This window comes from Sciurus carolinensis, chromosome 17 (assembly GCF_902686445.1).
Source record: "Sciurus carolinensis chromosome 17, mSciCar1.2, whole genome shotgun sequence".
In the NCBI taxonomy this organism is placed as follows: domain Eukaryota; kingdom Metazoa; phylum Chordata; class Mammalia; order Rodentia; family Sciuridae; genus Sciurus; species Sciurus carolinensis.
In genome coordinates, this window is record NC_062229.1 from 3,124,653 (window position 1) to 3,147,788 (window position 23,136).

General features: G+C 64.9%; 1 protein-coding gene across 2 annotated transcripts; it reads right to left on the reverse strand.

The window, feature by feature from the left end:
• Nucleotides 1-14,812: 14,812 nt before the first annotated feature.
• On the reverse strand, nt 14,813-21,704 carry Tincr (TINCR ubiquitin domain containing). Of its 2 annotated transcripts, none has more exons than XM_047530152.1 (3): nt 21,407-21,704; nt 18,864-18,989; nt 14,813-18,388 (listed from the first exon to the last, which is right to left on the reverse strand). In XM_047530152.1, exons 1-2 carry the CDS (start codon nt 21,650-21,652, stop codon nt 18,933-18,935), a joined length of 303 nt encoding a protein of 100 aa, XP_047386108.1. In that variant the 5' UTR covers nt 21,653-21,704; the 3' UTR covers nt 14,813-18,388; nt 18,864-18,932. The 2 variants fall into 2 exon arrangements, with proteins under 2 accessions (XP_047386108.1, XP_047386109.1); XM_047530153.1 differs by having other exon boundaries at nt 21,393-21,701.
• Between the last annotated feature and the right edge of the window lie 1,432 nt (nt 21,705-23,136).

A 23,136-nucleotide genomic window follows, 5' to 3' on the forward strand; every position in this document is an offset into this window, starting at 1 on the left:
CGGGGAGGGTCAGGGCGAGTGCCCCTGGGGTCCACCCCAAACCCCGCACTCACACAAAAGGGGCCAGCAGAGGGAGGGGCGGCCGGAGCCTCTGAAAGGCCTAGGTGCCCGTCAGCAGCGTTGGACTTTGAGGCCGGACGCAGAGCCAGGAGGTGTCTTCAGTAGGAAGGGGAGCCGAGCTGCGGCCACCGGGGGCATGAGCCCAGCCACCGAGGCACCGCGGAACGGTGGAAGCACAGAGAGGTCCACCAACCCCCCCAGGGCCACACAGCAAGTGAGCTCTGGGGCTGGGATTTGCACCAGGCCGTCCAGCTGGCTCTGCCGCAGGACAGTGTCTCCCTGCAGCAGCAACCTCCAGCCCTGGAGCCACTCGGCCCAGTGCTTTTGTCCCCAACACTTCCTCCTTGCCTAGGGGTCAGGGCTTGTCCCCTCCCTGGGCTTCCATCCTCGAGACCAACCAGGTAGGCTGTGACCCCACAGCAGACGTGACCTGGGGGCTGGATGGTGTTCTCCCCAAATCCGTTCACGGAAGCCGCACCCCTGGTGCGACCCTTTGGAGGCGGGTCTTTAACGAGGTGGTTAAGTTTGAATGAGGTCATTAGGACGGGCGCTAATCCAACATTACTGTGTCCTTATACGAGGGACGAGGACACAGACACACACAGAGGACTCCCATCTCCCAGCCGAGGAGAGAGGCCTCCCCAAAACTCCACCCTCTCTGCGCCTGGTCTCCCACCCCAGCCTCCAGCACTGGGAGAGGACCCGTCTTTACTGTGTCAGTTGGCCCGTCTGCGGGCCTCTGCTCTGGTCGCCCCAGCAAACCCATACCGTACCCATGACACTGCCAGCTCTGGTCTTCAACAGTCAGGACTCTGAAAGCCGCAAAACGAACACAAACCCTTGAATCAGAGTGGCTTAGGCAAAGAGAGAGAGCTACTGGAACAGAAAGGCAGCTTCAGGCCAGGCTCGACCCAGGCGCAGGACTCGGCACACATCATCTGCTTCCCTCTCCATCTGCTCAATCACAGGAAGGCGGCTTCCACTCGGGCATCGGATGGCTCCCAAGAGGACCAGGCTCCTGTCAGCTCAGCACCCCACACCGAGCTGCCCAAGTCCAGCAAACGGGCCAGGGGTCCTCGGGTATCTGAGATGGCCACACAGCCTCTGTGCGCAGAGGCGAGCTCCAGGTCAGACGCAGGCCACGCTCACCGGGTCCCTCCTGGGACGGGAAGGGGTGGAAAGGGCTGTGGGGCAGCAGCCAGCGACGGCACAGCGGATGTCCTCAGCTCTTGCCCACCCACCTGGCTCTGGCCCCTCGTCCTCCCCTCCCAGCAGAGCCCCGTCCTACAGCAGGAATCAGGAACCATCCGAACCCCGTGGCCGGGCTGGTTTAGAAGTGGGCGCGTGGAACCATGAGGGGCAAAGGGGACCTGTGTGAGGCGTCTCTGCTCCTGTGGAGACGGAGGACAGTCGGCCCCATTCTCCTCCTGAATGGTGTTTGCATTTGGCTGTGATGACTGGGGCTCTGGCAGCCATTTCGTGACCCACTGTGAGAGAACAGGCCGACGGTGGAGGGAGGGGGAAGGAAACCCCAGAGACCCTGACCACTTCCCAGGTCGAATCAGCTCCTGAACCCACCCTGAGCCAAAGGTCTCCGCGTGTGACAATGACTTGTCCACTGTTTAGGACCCTTGAGTTGGGATTTCAGCCAGCAGCAGCCTCAGGCTGTGGTTCGGGTGTGGTTGTTCCCTGGCGGGGTGCCGTGTGGGAGGCCTGCTCTTCAGTTTGGGGTGCAGAGGGGGTGGGACCTGAAGGAGGTGGGGCCTCGAGGGAGCGGTTTAGGTCAGCGGGGCGCCCTCGGGGGGCTCAGAGGCCGCTCCGAGGACCCTGAGGTCGGCCTCCAGAGAATGAGCCGTCCTGATGAGCCTGAGCCAGGAGCAGGGCCGCGGGAGGCTGAGGCAGGAGGGTCTCCAGTTCCAGGCCAGCCTCAGCAATTAAGGGGGGCCCTGTCTCAAAATTAAAAAGCAGAAAGGGCTGGGGCTCTGCCTCAGCGGTTGAGCCCTGGGTTCCGTCCCGGGCTCCAAAAAAGAGAGGAAGAAATGCAAAGGGCCGTGGCGCGGCTTGCCTGGCGGGTGGAGAGCCGGCTGCGTGAGGCCCGGTTCCTCCCCAGGGCTGGGGAAAGAACAAGAGCCCGGGCCTGAGTGCGGTGGGATCCGTCCCCGTCCCGCGCTCTCTGCCGTCCACGTGGGGCCTCCTTGGAGGCAGGAACCACGAGGCCACCTGACCGGGACCGTGAGCTGTATGGCCCTCTGCTCCGTGGCGGCCTGCCTGGCGCGCGGGATAGTCACTGCACACTGCCGCGTCCCTCTTTGCCGTGTTGGACTGGATGGTGACCCCTCCTCAGGGCTCTCTGCCACCAGACCCCTGCTGGCACCTCAGGACACACAAGGAAAGTCCCACCCTGGGCGCTGGGCTCAGTCCCACCCTGGGACAGCAGCAAATGGGTGGAGACAATGCCCAGGGTCTGGGTCTGGAGGCCTCCTGGCCATTGGGTCCTTTCTGTCCCTCTGTCCTGCTGTCGCTGGAAGAGTCCCTCCACGCAGCTGGGCCTTCAGCCCTCGCAGCACCGGGCAGACCCCCCGATACTGACCTGGGCCCGCCAGAGCTGCAGCCTGGCTCTGAAGGGCGTCGGCCAAGGTCATCCCACGCGGCCAGCCCCGGCGACTGGCAGACGCTCCAGCAAGACCTCTAACCACAGCCTGGGCCAGGCTGTCCCTCAGCGATCGCTGACCATTACACTCACAAGGCGCGACACTTACGGACGTGGAGAGCCAGGCTCCCCCGGGGGAAGGCTGAGCCTCCCAGCCCTTGGGGGGCGAGGTCCCCTGCCTGCTGCCCAGCTCTGTGTCCCATGCCCTTCCTCAAGGTCACCCGGCCTGAGTCTGTCCACGCTGAGGAGCGGCTCTCTGCTGCCCGCGGCTCAGCTCCCAGGACCACAGACGGGAGGCAGACGGTGGGAGCAGGGGCTGGAGGGGCCGGGGCGAGTGTCGAAGGTGGACAGAATTTCTGCTTGGGAAGATGGAAGGTTCTAGAGCTGGTGGGGGAGGCTGTGCGGCCACACGGCCGTGTGCTGAGACCCGGGCGCTGGGAAATCTTTTTCTTTTCCTGGTGCTGGTGATCGAACCCAGGGCCGCTCTGCCGCGGAGCCACTGCCCACCTTATCATTCTGAGACAGGTCCTGCTCCGTGGCTGAGGCTGCCCCGGACCTCCCACCTCAGGGAGGCAGCTGGGACGGCAGGGCCCGGCCAGGGGACCAGTCGCACCGGGAAGCTTACCACCGTTTTAGAGAGGAGCAGGAGGAAGGCGTCTGCCTCCGTGGGGTGGATTTGTGGCTTCCGCAGCAGCCCTCGCAGAGGGTGTAAGCCAGGCCCAGAGAGGGTGGAGAATCACCCAGGACCACACAGCGCATCAGAGGCAGGACCAGAGGCTGAAGCGCCAGGCAGCCCGCGGCCCCTCTCCAGGGAGGGAGCTTCTGCTAAGCTCCGGCGGGGAGGCGGGAGGGGCAGGAAGCAATTTCTCTGGTGTCTGAGCCCTGGGAGGCCCTCCCTGGGGAGAGGCGCTGGAGAGGACATCGGTGTTAAGTCTCTGATCTCGAGATTAGGGATTTCATTACCGTCTGGCTGGAGGATGCCGGGCTTCACTCTTGCCGATGTTGCCTGACAGAGCGCCAGGCCTTGGCTCCAGGCTGCTGGGGGGTTGGGCCGGCGGCTCTGTCAAGTGGGTGCTCCGTGTGGCCTGTCCATCACTGCCTGGGTCAGAGGTCAGGAGCCCGAGAAGGGCAGGACCAGGCCCAGGTCGCCAGCAGAGGAGGGCGAGAAAACTCACTCGGTCACAGCCCAGGTCCTCCCTGCAGCCTGCAAGGCCACCAGCGAGGTCTCCCCAGGGAGGTGGGTGGAGGTGCGTGTTGGGGACGGGGGAACTGAGGCCACCCAGGGTGGTCACCGCCTGAGAGCTGGGGTGTCCCCAAGGCCACGGGTGAGGCCCAGCCTCCGCCTCCACCTCTGGGACTCCGTCCTCCCTGGCCTCCTGTCGGTCCCGCCATCTCTCCGTGCCCGTCTCACGCCTTCTCTGTGCCTCTGCGTCTCTCTTGGGTCTCCATGCTGTTAAAAGTCCCACTCGGAATCAGCTCCTCAGCCCCAAAGAAAATTGCCACCCCCTGGCAGCAGGGTAATTGGATCTGCAGGCGGCCAGGAACCAAGCAGCAGGGACCAGCGGGGGCGGCAGGAAGCGGCCCGGGCAGGGGCTGGGCCCTGTGGGACTCTGGGGGCCACTCCCAGCACTGCCTGCAGCCACCTGCACCCTGAGGAGTCAGAGGGTGCCAAGCTGTGCCCAGCCCCAGCACACGGGCCGGCTCTGTCCTCAACATGCAGGGCCCCGTCCTGGCCTCGCCACGGCCCACAGCCCACGGTGCACGGTCCACAGTCCACGGTCCACTGCCAGGGACAGCTCCACAGGCTTCAGCAGCCAGGCAGGACCCCATCCCACCTGCCCCCACCTCTCACTCCACTTCCATCCCCAGCCTGCGCCCCACACCCACCTGCATCCCCCATCCACGCACCTACCAAGGACCCAGCTGTCCTCCCGGGTGCCCACCCACCCATCCACCCACCATCCAGCCACCCGTCCACCCATCCACCCACCCATCTATCCATCCGTCCATCCACCCACCCATCCACCCATCCATCCACCCAGTCATCCAACCACCCATCTGTCCACCTGTCCATCCACCCACCCATCCACCCATCCACCCACCCATCCATCCATCTGTCCATCCACCCACCCATCCATTCACCCAGCCATCCACCCACCCATCTATCCATCTGTCCATCCACCCACCCATCCACCCATCCATCCACCCAGTCATCCAACCACCCATCTGTCCACCTGTCCATCCACCCACCCATCCACCCATCCACCCACCCATCCATTCACCCAGCCATCCACCCACCCATCTATCCATCTGTCCATCCACCCACCCATCCACCCATCCATCCACCCACCCTTCCATCCACCCACCCATCCACCCACCCATCCATCCATCTGTCCATCCACCCACCCATCCACCCACCCATCCACCCACCCATCCATCTGTCCATCCACCCACCCATCCACCCACCCATCCATCTGTCCATCCACCCACCCATCCACCCACCCATCCATCCGTCCATCCACCAACCCATCCACCCAGCCATCCACCCAGCCATCCACCCATCAACCCAGCCATCCACCCACCCAGTCATCCACCATCCATCCACCCACCCATCGAACCAGCCATCCACTCATCCATTCACCCATCCATCCACCCACCCACCCATCCACCCATCCATCAAACCAGCCATCCACTCATCCATTCACCCATCCATCCATCCATCCATCCACCCATCCATCCATCCACCCATCCATCCACCCACCCAGCCATCCACCCACCCAGCCATCCACCCATCCATCCATCCACCCATCCATTCACCCATCCATCCATCCACCCATCCATCCATCCACCCACCCAACCATCCATCCACCCATCCATCCACCCATCCATCCATCCATCCACCCACCCAACCATCCATCCACCCATCCATCCACCCACCCAACCATTCACCCATCCATCCACCCATTCATCCACCCATCTATCCATCCACCCATCCATCCACCCACCCATCCATCCACCCGTCCGTCCACCTGTCCATCCACCCACCCGTCCACCCATCCACCCACCCATCCATCCATCTGTCCATCCACCCACCCATCCACCCATCCATCCACCCACCCTTCCATCCATCCATCCATCCACCCATCCATCCACCCACCCATCCGTCCACCCACCCATCCATCTGTCCATCCACCCACCCATCCATTCACCCATCCACCCATCCACCCAGCCATCCAACCAGCCATCCATTCACCCACCCATCCATCCATCCATCCACCCATCCATCCACGCAGCCATCCACCCACCCAGTCATCCACCATCCATGCACCCACCCATCCATCCACCCATCCATCCACCCACACATCCACCCACCCATCCGTCCACCCACCCAACCATCCACCCACCCATCCACCCACCCAGCCATCCACCCACCCATCCATCCATCCACCCTCCCGTCCACGCCCCTCTCCCCGTCCGTGCCTGCTGCCCACCCTGGGTCGAAGCTCCGCCGCCCTCATTCCCGCAGCTTCCCATCCACACGCGGCTGATCACTGACCCCTTGAGAAGCGCCGCTGCCCCCTCAGGGCCAGGTGTGGAGTTGCCAGGGCGAGGGCAGCTGGGGCTGGAGGCCAGGCTGACTGGAGGCGGAGCCTCCAGGGTCACTCAGGGTCACTCGGCTCTGAGACGGGCAGGCGCCAGGGCTGGGACAGGTCCGAGGAAGAGTGTGGGCAGAGGGACAGGACGCCAGGGGCCCACCGGGCACTGGCTGGGTAGGGCGCCCTGGGGCTGGTGCTGCTGGGCCTGGGGTCCTCGGTGGCCCAGGACAGCAGTGGAATCAGCCAGTGTAGGTGACAACCAGGCCAAGGAGAGGCCACGGGCCACGGAGAGCAGGTGGGTCCCCAGACCAGGGCAGGGAGGGCTCGGGACCAGGAGGGCAAGCTGAGGTCTGCGGTGGGGCCACCTCCAGCCCAGGGCCTGGCCAGTGACCTCCCTGCCCCCTGCTCCTGGGGCTGCGGACCCCAGCCTGGCCAGCTCCTGGGCTCCCCGGCCAGGCCCCGGGCTAAGGGCCGTCTCTGGGCTGCACAGGGGTGGGGCGCTCCCTCACCAGGAGGCTGCAGGGAGCCAAGACCCAGGTGAGCACAGTCCACCTGGGGGCGGGACACCAGGCTCACACCCCTCCCTGAACCAATGTCCACGGGGTGCCCAGACCCTGCGCCGGGTGCTGGGGACCCTGCTGCGAGCACCCCCAAAGCTCTGCTCTCCAGGAGCTGTCAATCAAGCAGGCCAGATGCACAGTAACACAATGCTGGATCTGGCTCCAGGAAGCAGGAGGAACTGCCAAGCACGGGGCACAGGGGATGTGGACAGAGCTGGGGTGGTCACAGATTCCCGAGGAGACCGTGGCCAGAGAGGCAGTGCTGGCCAGAGGCTGGGAAGCACATTCCAGCAGTGGGCTCAGCACGCGCCAAGGCCCTGCGGCAGGACCGAGCTCAGCACTTTAAGAATCAGCTCCTTCTTTCTGCCTTCCTGGTCCCGGGAGCGGAGCCAGGGTGGGGTGCCCTGACACCGGCCGGGTGGTACCGGCTGCCCCGCTGGCTCTCCTGGTTGTGGCCCACACCCCTTCTCCACTTGGACTGTCGCCCTCACGGGGATGGCTTCTCTCCTTCAGTCCCGCTCACTACGTCCCTTCCTGCAGGACCTGGACCTTGGGCATCATCTGGAGCGAGGTGACCGAGGGGAAGGAGGGCACAGAAGAGCAGGCGTCCTTCCCAGAGGGGCCTCAGAGCCACGTGGGAGGGTGGCAGAGACTCCGGGCTGGACAGGACCCCTAGGAGGTGAGCTGCGAGCCAGGGTCGGGCCGCCTTGATTAACGCAGTTCTAATTAACCGCGGGCCGAGGGCGAGCGGGCTCCAGGGATCCAGATAATGCGCCCGGCTGGTGGGGGCGCCACGGCCCCTCCCTCACCGCCGCCAGCTGGCCCGGGAGGCGGGCGTCGCGAGGGGTCATTTGCATAGGCAGGTAATTGGTTTTGCAAATAAATCTGGTTCTTGAAATTTGTAGATTAGCAATAATACGTCTCCAGATGAGAGAGAAAGGTCATGGATGGATAAAACAACAATTAAACTTTCGGGAGATTATTAAACTAAACAGAAACCTGGCACAGGCCGCGAGCGCCCGTGGAACCCAGGCTGGGGGCGGGGCGGGAGTCCATGGCCCCCTGGGTGCCGGCGGCCAGGGTCTGGGCAGAGTGGGACGTTCCCAGGACAGGTTCCAAGATGCCCATTTCTCAGTAGAGGAGACTGAGGTCCAGGGAGGACCCCAGGTGAGGCAGTGAGGCGGCCTCCCAGGCAGGAGGCCAAGCCAAGGCTCTGCGCCCTCTGGGGCTCTGGCCGGAGGAGGCCGGGTGGGAGGAAGGCCTGGCGCCGGCAGACCCGGGTTCAAATCCCCCTACTCCCGGCGGCCGAGGAGGACAGTTCTGCGCCCTGCCTCTGACCGTGCGGCCGAGCTCCTCCGTGCGCCTTCTCACATCCGATGTCGTGCGCTGTGGCAGGTCAGCGTGACGCAGAGCTAACGGGGCGGCACCGGGCCTGGAAGGACGGCGGCGGCCGCTGGGTCACTGTGGCTCTTGGCCGCAGGCAGGCGCGCAGGGCTCTGGGCAGAGGGTGGAGGGCGGCTCGGGAGGGAGGAGCCGCCAGTCCGGCACCACCCTGGGGAGGGGCCTCCTGGGCTGGGTCTCCACCCTCCACGCGGACGCAGCGCAGGCTGCCGGCAGGCCCTGCCTCATCCCAGACAGCGCTGACCCCGGAGCTCGGTACCTCGGGCCCAGCCATGCGGCAGGCACGAAAGCAGACGGAGTGCCCACCCTGGGGAAGACGAGGCCGGGAGGACAGTCGCTGACCCATCAGGACACCTGTGGGGCCTCAGAGAGCCACCTGCCATGAAGGAGTCAGGGCAGGCCAGAGCTGGAGAGGCAGGCAGGCGCTCGGGCCGGGGGGTATCCAGGGGCATCCACTTAAAGGAGGCCGAGGAGGGAGCCACGGGGAGGTGGGGGAGAGCATTCCAGGCAGAGGCAGCAACAGTGCAAAGGCCCTGGGGCAGGAGGAGCCCGGGGTCGCAGGCGCAGTGCAGGGCCGTGCAGCTGAAGCAGAGGAGCAAGGGGAGAGAAGAGAGGCAGGGAGGGCACGTGTCGGGGAGGCCACAGCGAGGCCCGGACGGGCTTCGAGACCACAGCCTCCTGGCTACACCAGCTGCCAGAGGACAAGGAAGGAGCAGGCGGTCTCCCTGCTGTGGGGCCAACCTGGTGACAGATTCCCTCTGCTCCTTCCTGTGGCAGAGGCCGTGGTCGGCCCCCATACCCACTCCCCACCTGCCCCGGTAGAGACTGCATTTCCCAGCCTCCCTGGCCGTGCAGGGTGACCCCAGCACCCTGTGAGAACAGGATGGGAGCATGAACGGCAGCGTGCGTGACTTTCAGGTTCTGACCTCAGGATAGGACAGGCCCTCCTCCTTCCCTCCTTCCCTCGTCCCCCCGCCCTCTGCCCCCTTCTGGAACGTAGCCACGATGGCAGGAGCTAGGCAGCCCTCGTAGATCACAGGATGGAAGTTGGGGACTGAGGAGGCAGAGAAACAATGGAAGGGGCCTGTGTCCAGGTGGCTGTGGAGCCCCCGTTGCAGCCTGGGCTGTGCCCACGGTGAGGACAGGGGCGATGAGCCAGGGTGGGAAGCTTTAGGGTAGATCTGATCACCAAGGGATTCCAGCACTGCCCGTCCCTCCTCCAGGAACCTCCTCTGCAGAATGCCTGCCTCCTCCCGGGTCTGCGACCCAGCTGCACCACGGCACTGCACCACCTGGTGGTCACTCCGGGACCCTCCTTGTCTCTGGAGGAAATCCTGCCCTCCCAGGCTGCCCACCTCTCCAGCAGACTTAGTCGTACCCTGCGATGTGGCGGGACAGCCACCCCCCAGCGCCCACCTGGATCCTTTCTACCTCTAAGTCTTGGTGACAGCAAAAAGGGAACCAGAGTGGGTGAGTGGCTTGGCTGGGTCACACAGCCAGACCAGCCCCTCCAAATTGGAAGCAGAAGAGTGAATGTGGCCAAGAAAGGGTGGACCACTGACCAGGCTGGGGACAGAGGACCACAGGGACCCTCTGTGTGAGTGCCTACCATGATTGCCAGGGAAATCCTATCAGAGCCAGATGGCTCCATCCCTCATTCATTCCCCAAACACTTATTGAGCAACTGCTGTATGCCAAGTCCTCTCCAGGGAGCCAGGACCTAGCATACTGACCCACAACCCCTCAGCCCAGTCTAGCCTGGAGGGACAGATGGCACGGTGGGGGATCAGAGTGAGGTGAAGGGCCCGGTAGAGGCCCGGGGCTGGAGGAGGCCATGTGTAAACAGGTGAAGGAAGAGGAGCCGACCAAAGGCCCAGAGCAGGGGCCTCCTCGGCCAGAGGCATCCGGGTCAGGGAGAGAGGTCAGGGGGTGGGATCTGGGAACAGACCCAGGGCCAGCAAGGAGCCAGGCCTTGGTCCAAGGGCAGCGGGGCTGGGGAAGGGGCCAGGGAAGCCTCGGAGCAGAGGAGGGTGCTGGCCGATCGCTGAGGAGGCTGGGGTGGGGGCCTCCCTTCCCGTCCTCCCGGCCTCTGCTGCGCCAGAGGAAGGCGCCCGGGAGGGGTACCTGGCAGCCAAAGGCGCGGCGGCTAATGAGCCCGGTGCGCCGCGCTATTTTTAGCCGCCGCTCCTCGGGACGCCCAATCGCTCGGCGGGCTCCCGCCAGGCTGCCATGGAAACGCTCCGCCTCGCGCCGGCCCGTCCGGCAGGAGCCTGCCCGCCCTGAAGCAGGGCCGGCCTGGGCTGGAAAATGAGCGCCACCCCGGGAGCTCCTGTCCAGCAGAACCGGAGCGGCTCAGCCGTGCGTGAGCACCTGCTGTATGCGGCTCGGCGCTGGGTCCTGTGCATGGATTACCCAGAGCCACTTTAGGCAGCGACCTTGGCACCCTGCAGAGCGGGTAGAGGGCCACGGCTGCTGCGCCCGACACCCCCAGCGATCCCTGCAAGTGGATCAGGACAGAATGGGGCTCCCGGGAGCCGGAGGTGACAGCACAGCCGTTAGGGGCCAGGGCAGGAGCAGGGGAAGGGCACCGTGGACAGGAGGGGCGCCCGCGGCCTGCCTACGCCTGGTGGCTCCTCCGCACCTCGATCCACCCAGCTGCAGCTCGGGCACAGAGCCACCGCCCGCCCGGACAGCTCGGAGCCCTGTGGAGCCCCGCACGAGGCTGCGGTCCCTCTTTACGTGACATTCGGAGACTGCCCCACGGGGGCTTTGCCCATGTTTTGGATACTTTAAAGCAGGCCCGGGTTGGGGTGCAGCCCGGGGCGCTCAGCACAGAGGCCTGGCCCCCCCAGAGCCGTCGGATACCAGAGTCGGGCCCAAAGTGCCTCGCTCTCCAGCCTGGGGTTTGTGCCTGGCTCCCAACTCTATCCGAGGCAGAAGTGTCCCTCTGCTGCCCGTCCCCTGGCCCTGGGATGACAGCACACGCCAGGGCCCTCAAGGGCGCCTGGCCGGCCCTGAGCACTCGCTGCGGTGGCCACGCCTGCCGCTGACAGTCATGGAGCGTCAGAGGCGTGTGGTCCTGGGTGGCCCTGGGTGGCCCTCCGCAGCCCTTCCCGCCCTGGCCTGGCCCTCTGCCTGGCTCCCTGCCCGGGTGACCACCCCTCATCCCCGTGCTGCCCCCTGGCTCCTGGAGGGTGGTGAGCAACCTGGGAGGAGGTGCTGGGGAGCCCACACTGCTGCCCCAAGCTGGGTCCTGGGGGGACACCAGCACCGTCCCCATCCTGTCCCCTGTGGCAGGAGAGTGGGTGTGGAGGCCAAGGTAGGAGGCCCAGGTTAGGAGGCCCCTCCCCCGCCTGGCTATAATTAGCCCCGCCATGAATTAAACATGAGGCCGGGCCTGTCTGGCTGCGGCAGCCTCTCTGACACTCTAATTGTCCCCGGCAGCAGGCAGAGGACAGGGCTGACGTGAGGCTGGGAGGGACTGGGCCTGCTGGACACCGTGGGGGCCGGGGTGCGAGCCACGTGCCTGTGCTGGGCGCTCTCAGGTTTGCAGCTGGGGCCTCGGGATGCAGAAGCTAGAGGCCCCGGCGGTGCCCTGCAGGGTGGGAAGGGGTGCGGTCGGACCCTCACCCAGCCCCCGGCGGTCCCCCGACGGCACCCTGTCCCTGTGACGTAGGCGCCGGGGGCAGCAGGCAAGGAGGCCCTCCTGGCACAGGTGGGAGGCTGGGCTGCGGCCCGTCCTGCTGGCTCTGTGCGACGCGGCAGGGTCTGACTTCCTTTCAGCCTCAGTCCCCGTTGCCTGTAAAACTGGAGACCGCGGGGCTGGCTGAGGCCCCCTGCAGGTCCCAGCCGGGGACCTTTTCTTCCTTCACGTCCCTCCACCCCCCGCGCCCCAAGGACCCAAGTGGCACCGGCCTTTGCAGGGACCCCAGCAAGCTGAGCCACGTGGGGTCTGAGCCTCTGGAGAGGCTGCTGGGCAGGAGCAGCTTGGGACCTCGCAGGCGGCCCTCCAGACACCCGCCAGGGTCTCGAAGGCCAAGGAGAAGTGACACCGGAGGTTAAGGCCTTCCCTGGCCGGGAGTGGCCTGGGCAGGGTGTGGGGGCAGAGACCACAGCGACCCCCACTCCCTTCCCCGCTGCAGCCCCCGGCGCCGCTCCGCGGGCTGAGGCCTTCCCCACCCGGGCTCTCAGGACAAAAGTGAGAGTCTGACGCCCCTTCGCTGTCATTCCAGCGGCTCGGGAGGCTGAGGCAGGAGGATGGCAGGTTCAAGGACAGGCTCATCAACTTAGCAAGGCCCTAGGCCACTCAGCAAGAACCTGCTCTAAATAAAAAAATAAACAGGGCTGGGATTTGGCTCAGTGGTTCAGCGCCCTTGGGTTCAATCCCTGGCACCAAAAATAAAATAAAATAAAACCCACTCTGATATTTCCAGGGGCTCAAATGCTCAGATCGGGGAGTCAGGCACACTTGCTCAACGGGGTGGGAGCTCCTCACACCCCTGAGCTATCACAGGGGCAACCAGCTGAAGAACGTGTGCAAACACTGGGCGCATACTCAGTGCTCAAAGAGCAGCGTGTTACTGATACCAGGCACCCCTGTGCAGACGTCCTTCCCAGTTAGACCTCTCGCGCTGACAGCCCAGCCCACACACGCCTTCTGCTCAGAAAGAGGGACGCCGTCCCCTGGGGGGGGAGGGGCAGGTGCTTTTTAAAACAAACAGAGGAGGGGCTGGCGGCCGGCGCTGCTCAGGTAATAGGTTTCCCAGCCTGTCCTGGGCCACTAATTAATCCTGAGGGGCTAATTAGGTGTGGGCTTCAGCTCCAGCCACTGCGCAGCCTCCGTCCTGGCCTCCCCCTCCCCTGGGGAGGCCGGCCTCCTTCCTGCGCGCTGCCAGTCATTGCCTGGCTTAATCATTGGAATTAAGGTTTAATCAGGAGAAGTTCAGGGGGAACGGCCTCCCAGGTGTGAGGCCAGAGAGAACCGTGGAGTGGGGCGGGGGATCCTGACTGGCTGTGGTCGCTTTGCAGAGTCACTGTGACTGCTGCAGCCACGTGGCCTTATTCTTGACGACCGAGCATCGTGTCCGGTAATTTGCCGGGTCTGCCTGCACCGCGGAGGGCAGGTCCTGGGCGGCGGGACCTTCATCTTGCGCCTCGTGGGGCCTGGTGTGCAGCAGGCGCTCAGTAAGTGCTGAGGAAGCAGCGGGCCGGCCTTCTCTTCCCGTCTCAGCGGTGGGTGGGAGCGGTACCTTCGTTTCCTTTTCTCGTGGTGCCGAGGGTGGGACGCGGGGCCTCTGAGGCCGCCCTGGACGCGCAGGAATCCCACGCCAGGGGCGGGGCGGCAGAGCTGGCCAGGCCCCCAGGCCGGGCGTCCACCCGGGACCCCCAGAAGCCAACAGGCAGAGTCCGAGGGCGACCCTGCTCTCCTTCCCCTGGGCGTGAGTGGGGCCTGCGGCTCCTCCTGAGTAACGGGGTGTGGCCGCTGTGACAAGGTGCTGCTTGTCACCAGATCAGGACAGACCGCCCTCACTTCGCGGTGGCCTCCGGGAGGTCGTGGTCCCAGCACACGGTGGAAAGGCTCAGCAGGGAGAAGCCGCAGCCCGCGAGGGACCCCGTGGCCCGGACCCTGTGCGCCCGCACCTTGGCGCAGCCGGGGGGCCCTGGACAAGGAGCGGCCCTGCGGCTGGAAGAGGAACCAAGGGTCCGGCGGCTTTCTTCCTGCAGGACCTCTCAGGGCTGCCCTCGGGCGCCGCATGTCCTGCCCTCTGTCCAGGGTCACCTCCACGCACCCATCCGCTGACCACGGTAGGCTGCCCAAAGTTTTGGGACATAGACACCTTGCTGGCAGGTGGCGCTGTGGGTGTGGACGCTGGAGAGGTGAAGGACCGTGTGACGACTGTGGGACGGACACTTTGCCTTCTGGAAGCTAGAGAGGTCCTGCAGGTGGAGGAGGCTGAACTCCACCCTGTTCACAGCCCTCGGGCCGCGGGACTCAGCTGGGCACAGACTCCCCATCCTGCAGAGGACACCGTGGCTGGGCCGGAGCTGAAGTGCGGACCAGGGTTGGGGAGGCGGGCACGTTTGGAGTAGGACAAGGGACTCATGGGTCAGTCAAGGCCCGGGTCAGACGTTCTGACTTATCGCAGACCTGGCCTGGTCCCGGGGAGGCGCTATGAGAGGAGGCGGGGCCTTTAAGAGGCGGGGCCTGGCCGGAGGCTTGGTTCCTTGGGGGCGTGGCCTCCAGGGGATGGCCCCTCTCTTCCTCTTCCTCTCCTTACCTCCTGGACCTGCTCCACCGAGCTCACCTTGATACCTCAAGGCACTGCCTCACCACAGGCCCAGAGCAATGGCCAACGGATCCTGGCCAGGAGCCTCCAAAACCATGAGTCAAAATGAACCTCTTCTTTTCACAAGTTGACTATCTCAGGCATTTGTTATAGTCACGGAAGACAGACCAACACATTAGAATGATCAGGGGATATATATTGAATTAAAAAAAACATAGTACTAAAATTAATTTCAACTATTTATTTTTCCTTTTTTTCCCCCTGTGGCTACCATTAAAATTTTAAATTACATCTTTGGCTAGCAGGATATTTCTAGTGGACAGTGTGAGGATAACTTGAGGACATTGAATTGCTAAGATGCTGTCACTCCCTCACTGACCACTAGGGGGCGCTGTGTCCCTGCAGCAGGGTCAGATCTGGAATCTGTAGGAAGAGGAAGTAGTACTGACAAACTGTTGGTCCTTTGTGGTTGTTCTTAAGCTCAGACCTGTTTGCCACCCAACATTTTTGCCATCTAAGGGACAGAGATCTGCTGCTGGGTGAGAATTCTGCTCCAACCCTATGCTGTTTTATCCTGCCAAAAGGGGGAGAGAATTAGGATACCTGTCCCCAAAGATTCTACAGCATTTATTGGATACCTGTTGCATACTACGCTCTATTTGCTCGGGGCAATTCCCATCCTCACATCAATTCATCCCAACACATGAGAATGTTTTACTTCCCTGTTTCCCAAATGAGAAAATGAGGCTCAGAGAGGGAAAGCGAGTTGCCCAAAGTGCCCCAGCTTGACCCAGGCCTTCCCACCCAGCTCTGCCTGGCTCCAATGCCTCTGGACTCCTTCCTTGGCTAGCCACCTCCCAACCTCTAATAAACTCCAGAGAAGCGCTGGGCAGACGCAGCGGCGAGGACACTCTTTATCTGTCGAGATCGGGCTGGCTTGCCGGAGCAGTCAATAATTAATTCTGAATTTTGCCCATTTATCACCACGGCGGGAGCCAGAGTGCCTGGAATCCCAATCCTGGGCCTTCGTGCCCCTTGGCAGCCTTGGAGCCAGGCACAGGGGTGGCAGGAACTGGGGCCGGTGCTCCGGGGCTGCTGGACACTGTGCGCCCCCCCCCAGTGACCAGACCAGCCTCAACCCTCACAGCGCCACAGGCTGGTCAGGAAAACAGCATCGAACGAATAATACTATAAATAATTAATGTCACGAATGAAAAGAACAGGGTGTCTGAGAATAGGAAGCCAGGGAAGCACGTCTGGGGCCGCCCCAGGGAGGCGACTGGAGGGTGCAGTTGGAGGCTGGGGTGCACGGGCAGAGGCAGCATGTGCAAAGGCCCGTGGTCTCCCAGCCCGCCCAGCGAGAGGCTGCGTTCAGGAGCTCAGAGCCCTCAGGCCTCAGCCTGGAGCCCTCACTGTGTGGCCAGGAGCCCTCGGTGGCTAGGCAGGGGCGCCCCCTGGAAGGGCTGGGCAGGTCTCCTTGCGGGCCCAGGCGTGCTGGCGTCTGCCCCTGCCCGGTGAGTCAGGCTGCGGAGCTCCGCTGGGGCTCGTTCTTTCTTTCTTTTTTTTTTTTTTTATCCTTTTGACTGTTTCCCCCAAAGGATTTTTTCGACCCCACCGGGCACAAGGATGAGTCAGGGTTTCTCTGTCAGGAAGCAGCTCCTGGCCACCATCCGCGGCACCGCCCGCTCTGGGCAGGTGGGCAGGTGGGGACAGCAGCGGGAGAGGCCCCACTCCAGCTGGCAAGGGGTTCCCGGGAGCCCCCCGGGCCCACCCAGCAGCTCCTGCACTTTCTGTTGGACCATGGGTCAGTGGAGTGGCCTGGTCACCACACCGTCCCCAGCACTCTCCAGTGCCCCGGATGGACCCAGCCCCCAGGGGAGGCTCTGGCGGGAGGCCAGCCGCCTGAGGTCTGGGAGACAGAGAGGGCCTGGAGCAGCAGGGACGCTGGGGTAGGGAGAGGACCCGGGCAGGCGGGGACGGCCCTCTGGGAGCCGCCTGGGCTCGCCCACCAGGAAGGCCCTTCTCCTCCTGGGGGCACACGCGGTGGGCGGGCCAGGCGGAGGCGGCTCCTCCCAGGACGCCAAGTCTCACCCGAAACTCCAGGCGCCCGGACTTGCTCTGGGCGGCTCCCCTCCCGCTGCCCTGCCCAGGCCGGGGGCTCGGGGAGGCGCCTGGGCCGCGGCCAAGTCGGGAGGTTGAGCTGGATTTTGTTTTCAGGTCTTTTATTCGGCGTCCACCCCAGACGGCCCCCGCCCGCGGTGGGGGAGCACAGACCTCCGGCTCTGTGGCCGTGGCTGGGACAGGGCTGGCCCGGGCAGCGGGCGCCCAGGGAGAGCTGGCAGCCTAAGGGGACGCATAGATGGAGAGGGGCCCCGGCTGAATCAGGCACCCCTGGCAGAGCAGGTCAAGGTCAAGGTCAAGGTCAAGTTCAAGGCCAAGGCACCCCCGCCAGTCAGCAGCCCTGCCCAGCTGGCCGGGCCTGGAGCCTCCTGGAAGAGGCTCTGCTGACTCCAGCTGCTGTCCTGCCTCCCCAGCCACGAGTTCCGCCCACTGCTCCATGTGACCCTGGGGTCCGTGTGATGAGGGCCACGCTGTCCCTCTGTGAGCACAGGACGCTGGAAGCCCTCCTGCTGGTCACATCCACCTCAGGCCTGGGAGGGACAGGGACCCAGGGAGGGAGGGCGCCTGGGAGGAGAGGGGGAGGGGCCGCACCCCCGTCTCCAGGGACAGGTCGGGCATTAAGATTGCAGACCACGCCAGCGCTGGCGGGCTTCAGGAATGGGTGGCGATTTGCATGCGATTTGCATGCGATTTGCATATTGTTTGTTAAATGTCAAAACGCCCTGAACCACGTTCTCCCACGCCAGCCCTGCTGGAGGCAGGATCCTGCCTCCCTCCCCGTCCCTCGAGGGCTGGACCCTCATCCAGGGATGGGCTGGAGTCCAGGCCGATGCCCATCTGTGAAATGGGCAGGAACCTGGTGCCCTGCGGAGGGCAGAAGGGGCGCAGGCGAGCAGCTCCAGGCAGCACCAGGCCGCAGTCACTGGGGTCTCCGGAGGCCGGGCCTCGGCTGACACCCAGAGTACAGGTGGGGACGGGAGTCCCCACCCTGGACAGGAGACCTGAGTCCCCAGCACAGCAGCCCCGCCTACAGGAGAGAAGTGGGGTCCGTCCTGCCCAACTCCCCTGGGAGCGGGGAGGCCCCAGGTCCTGGTGCTCAGTGCTCAGTGCTCAGTGCTCAGTGCTCAATGCTCAATGCTCAGTGCTCAATGCTCAGTGCTCAGTGCTCAGTGCTCAGTGCTGGAGGGGCAGCAGACAGCAGCGTGATCAGCCCGCTGCTCCTTCCAGGCGCCTCTGGCCTGAGCGTCCGCGGTGCAGCCTGCCCGCCGAGCTCCCCAGGTCAGCGCCCAGCCGGCCAGAGCCCAGCAGGGGGAGGGGGAGGGGGCAGGGGCAGCATTCGCCACCAGGCCGGGGCCACAGGTCCCACGGTCGTTTGAGCCTGGGTGAGTGTTGGCAGCAGGCTGTGGGCGTCCTGAGGGGCCGGGCGCGAGGCTGGGGAGGAGCGGAGACTTCCGGGAGGCAGCTGGGCTGGCGGCGGCTGCAGGGGCGCCGGGCAGAGGCCTGGCCAGGTCGGGGGAGGACGCGGCCCGCCATGCTCCCTCGCGGGTCCCTCTGTCCACGGGGCGGAGACTCAGCCTCAAGGTCGTGACACAGCCGGGAGGCCACGGCTGTCCTGCGGCGGGTCAGCATCGGGGACAGGGCTCCGTCAGGAATCGTGAGGTGGTGGCAGCGGCCGGACGCCCTGGGTTTTGCGTGAACCTGGGAGCCCGGGACCTGGGGCAGCAGCCGAGGGGAAGGAGCGTTTCAACCCAGGCCAGCGGGGACAGCTCGGGCAGAGTCCTTCCCTAACAGCCCTGATGTGGGCCCTGTGTCCCTGTGCCCTCCAGAGGACAGAGGTGGCTGCCGGGGGCACCGCTACCCAGGCCTGGCTTACTGAGCCACCAGGTGGTAGTTTCTGGAATTGCAGGCAAAGGGTGTGGTGAAACCAAATGCACCAACCAAAGCCCAAGGCTTCGTTTCAAGATGGCAGCACAGAGCCCAGAGGGGATGAGCGATTTTCCCAAAGCCACACAGCACGCTGGGGGCAGCACAGCTCAGGAGCATCTCCCTTAGTCCAGAGGGAGTTGAGAAGGTGAAGCCAGCCTCTCCACCCCCAGGGCCGAAGCACAAGGCTGGGGAGGAGGGAGACGTCAACGGGGCCCTGTTCCTACTAAGGTCCCCTCTGAATTTCAAGTACTGAGGGACCTACCTGGAGTAAGGTCCAGGCTCCCAGGAGGTGGGAAGGCGCCTCCCTCGGCGCCCTGCCCCGCCAGCTCCTTTACGCAGCTCCTGGAGTCCCCTCCATCGTGGCTCCGCCTCCTCCAATCCAGACTACCTGAAGGAAGGGGACAGACAGACACGGGTCAGGCAAACGGCCCTGGCACCGGGCCCCACACCTGCCAGGAGGCGCTTCCAGTCCAAGGCCCCTCCACGGCCCGTCCTGGCTGGAGCGCGGGGAAACGTTCTGAGCAGTCGCGGTCGATGGCTCTTGGACACCATCTACGGAGGGCAGCACTGCCCTGTGGAGGCCACTGGAGGGGCGGCGCGCATGGGGTGGAGACGAGGCTGCGTGGAAGACCTGGCATTTCAACGAAGGCATGACGGAGCCGAGCGGGGACAGGGGTATGGAGGTAAAAGCACTCCAGGCAGAGGGCGCAGCTGTGCAAAGGCCCTGGGGCAGACGCAGAAGGATCCTGTGTGAGTGGAGCCGAGGGATGTGGGACAGGCCAGGACACGCAGAGGCCTGCAGCCTGCAGGGCGAACCTGGGCTCTGACCCCCACCCAGGAAGGTGAGAGCCATGGAGGGCTGTGGGCAGAGGAGGGAGGGACCTGACCGGCAGGCAGCAGGCACTCTGGTGGCTGCTGCAGGACCCGGGGGAGGGTGGACACAGGGCCTGGGTGGGCGGTGCTGGGGCTGGACCCTGGACTGGTGGGGCCGTGGCTGCTGGACTCGTCCGCAGGGCTTGGCAACAAGAGGGGGCTAGATGTGCAAGTGAAGGGACAGCAGAGAGGACAGCAGGGGTGTCCAGCAGCAGGCTGGAGGCCACAGTGGGGGCACCATGGCCCCAGAGCTGGCCCGGAGTGCACGGCCGCCTCCTGCCTGGACCCCAGGGAGACCCAGCGCCTGAGCAGGGCCCTCGCAGGAGCCCAGCACCTCCCCACCCGCAGGTGCCCCGTGCCAACCTGTCCTGGGCAGTGCGGCCACCGGAGGTAGCCGAGGCCACGTCACAGTTTGGAGACCGGAGGTTACAGGAGACCACAGGGGAGAGGAGGACACCGCAGAGGCAGGAGGCCTGGGTGCGGGCGGGAGCTGGGGCCCTGCTGCACCCGGAGCGGGTGGCTCCAGGCTCAGAGCCCGCTGGAGGCCCAGAGAGGGTGGGCGCACTGCCCCGGGACACACAGCCGGCAGGCGGCAAAGGGGAGAGGGCGGGGCCTCGCCTGCCGTCTGGGAGACACAGCTGGGCTCCGCCCTCAGCAGGGCAGACGCCAGGGCAGGGCAGGGGCCTGGGGAGGCCTGTGGCCCCACAGCAGCCAGGACAGCCGCCCGCCCACTCGGGGCTCGGCCTGCTCTGCCCGCCGCCCTGCCACCAGCCTCCTTCCCAGGCCCTGCGGGGCCCCAGCCCACACTCCTGTCCTGCCCCAAGCCACGGCTGTGGGGGCAGCGCACCCCTGTCCCTCTCCAGGTCCCCGCACCTCTTCACGGTCACCGTCACGAGCTAGCCTTTGATGACAGGTGCGTCTGTCTCCCCCCCACTGAACCCCAGGTTCCATGAGGGCAAGGCCTAGAGTCCCTGGGTCCCCGCTGGACACAACAGGCGCTTACTAAATGCTTACAGCATACTGAAGGACCATTTTCTGGATGTTCGAGGGTTGTCCCCCTGCTGGGAACACCATCGCTCAGCCTCCAGTGCTGGGCGCCCCCTTCGTCACCCCGCAGGCTACTCCTGACCCCAGAGACCCTCCTCAATTGGCCCAGAGGGGGACTCGCCCACCCTGCTCAGGCCTCCCAGAACAGAAGGGCACCTGAGGCTCCAGCTCTCACACCATATCCCAAGCTTGGTGGGCCAAGCCTCTAGGGCCCTGGCAAGAGACACCTCATAAAACCAGGGTTACACTGTGGCACCCTGTCCCGTCCCTGCTCAACACCTCCAAGGTGGCATCCGAGGTTCCATGACCAGCCCCTTCCCCCTCTGCCACGCCTCACCCCTGCCAATTGCCAGCTGCCACCCAGCTCCCAGAGATGCCCCGGCCTCTGAACGTGCTGTTCGCTTGGCCCAGAGCATCTCTCTGCAGACCCCTGCCGGGGTGGGAAGACCCCATCCTCAAGTGCCTTGCCAGGGGACTGCTCTGGAGACCCCAGAGGGCCAAGACCAAGTGTGGGCAGCAGGTTTCAGAACAGGACTGTGGGGAGACAAGTGGACAGAAAAGAGAGACACATGGACCAGGCAGAGAAAGAAAGGGACGATGGCAAACAGGAGCTGGTGGCCACGCCCGTGATCCCAGCAGCTCTGGAGGCTGAGGTAGGAGGATCGCAGGGTCAAGGCCAGCCTCAGCAACTCAGCGAGGCCCTGACTCAAAATAAAATACACAGAGGGCTGGGGACTGGCCCAGCGGTGAAGCGCCCCTGGGTTCCACCCCTGGAGGGGCGCGGAGGAAGGTGCGGTGACGGCCGGTTCCAGGCACCGCCGCGCTGCAGCCCGGCCACCCCGCTCCGCCCGCCCCGCGCCCCCGCGGCCACCTGGGGTCGCTGACCAGCAGCAGCACCGAGCCGTCCTGCAGGCGCGCGTCCCGCACCGTCTGGTGGTCGCGCAGCGGGCGCGCGTTGTAGTAGAAGGTGCGCTTCCAGGAGCTCACGCCCTGGCCCACCAGCTGCGCGCGCAGGTCGCTGAGCGTGTCCCGCGGCCGCACGGTGAGCGGCAGCAGCAGCGCCTCGTCCGCCAGGTGCACCTTGATGTGGTAGCGCTTCCAGCGCCACAGCCCGCGCCGCAGCCCCTCCATGGCGCCCGGCTGCTCCCGGCGGCCCGGGACGCCCGAGTGCGCGGGGGAGAACCAGCCGGCCAATAAACTGCGGGAGCATGTAAATGACCGCGGTCACGTGGCGGGAAGTGCGAGGGCGGCCAGGTGCGGAGGCCTCCCGAGAGGGTGGCGTCCCCAGGAGATCCAGAGCGTGAGCCGCACGCCAAAGGGTCAGGGATCAGGGCGGCTCTGGGCTGGGGACGTACCGCTGTGCAAAGGCCCTGGGGCACCGAGGCTGTATGGCTGGAACTGAGGGAGGAGGGGGAGCGGAACGGAGGCGGCGACCTGCAGGGTCTCGTGGCCTTGGCGGGCAGGCCCTGAAGGAGGGGCTGGATGGGCTCACCAGCTCTGCCTGACTGGGTCTGACTGGGCTCCGGGACCCTGGCCCCTGCCCTCGAGGGCTCCCAGTCCAGAGAGGGGACACAGCTGCACACACCCCTCCACGCAGGTGGTCAGGGCCTGAGAAGAGGGAGAGAGCCCTCTGGGACCTCGCCGGGGAAAACGGGGGGGGGAGGGGGATGGTCCCCCAAGGGTCCCACCAACCGGACTTGATGGGCGTGCCCAGTGGTGGGCGGAGGGCGGCTCCCACCCCCTTCCGCTGTCCTGCGTCCCTGGGACCCTTTCCTCAGCCCAGCAGCCCTCCAGTCTCCCTTGACAAGCTCCAGAGCCACTCCCACCCGCCAGGACTGGCCAGGGCTGGGTGCCCAGGATGCTGGCTTGGCCGCGGCCATTCCGGGTCTGTCCTTGGCCAGTTATGATGCAGCCACTGAAACGTCCCCTCCTGCAGTGGACAGTGTGGCCTCAAATTCTGGCCCGGTGGCACACACCTGTCATTCCAGCGGCTTGGGAGGCTGAGGCAGGAGGATCATGAGTTGAAAGCCAGCCTCGGCAACAGCGAGGCGCTAAGCAGCTCAGGAAGACCCTGTCTCTAATTAAAATACACAATAGGACTGAGGCCCCGGGTTCAATCCCCTACCCACCAGAAAACCCTGGCCTGCCCCGCAGGCTCCTCAGTCTGGAGCTGGGTCTCCTCTGCCTGGGCAGCAGGGCAGCCCCAAGGATCAGACCCATGCAGTGAGGAGGGTCCCTTCTGATCTGGGGGTGCTCAAAGGAAAGCACCCCAAACCAAAGATGGCGAAGCAGAGACAGCGCCTGCCAGAGAGTGGCTTCCAGGGCCTTAGCAGGGGCTCCCCTTGATCCTCACGTAAGAACTCATTTCCCATTTCACAGACGAGGAAACTGAGGCAGCGGGAGATTAACTGACTTCCCCAAGGAGCACTGGAAAAAGTGGGAGAACCAGGATTGGAATCCAGACCCTGCTGCAGACTCCCTGTGTCCCCCAACACACAGCCGTCACCCCATCAGCCATCAGGCTTCAGATGTTTGTTTATTTTTGAGACAGGGCTCTTATGCTGCCCAGGCTGACCTCGAACTCCTGGGCTCAAGCAGTCCTCCTGCCTCAGCCT

Coding starts and splice junctions, on each gene's coding strand:
- Tincr (XM_047530152.1), bottom strand. CDS start 21,652: ATGGAGGGGCTGCGGCGCGGGCTGTGGCGCTGGAAGCGCTACCACATC. Junction 18,990..21,406: donor ACGGCTCGGTGCTGCTGCTG/GTCAGCGACCCC, acceptor CCCTTCCTTCAG/GTAGTCTGGATTGGAGGAGG.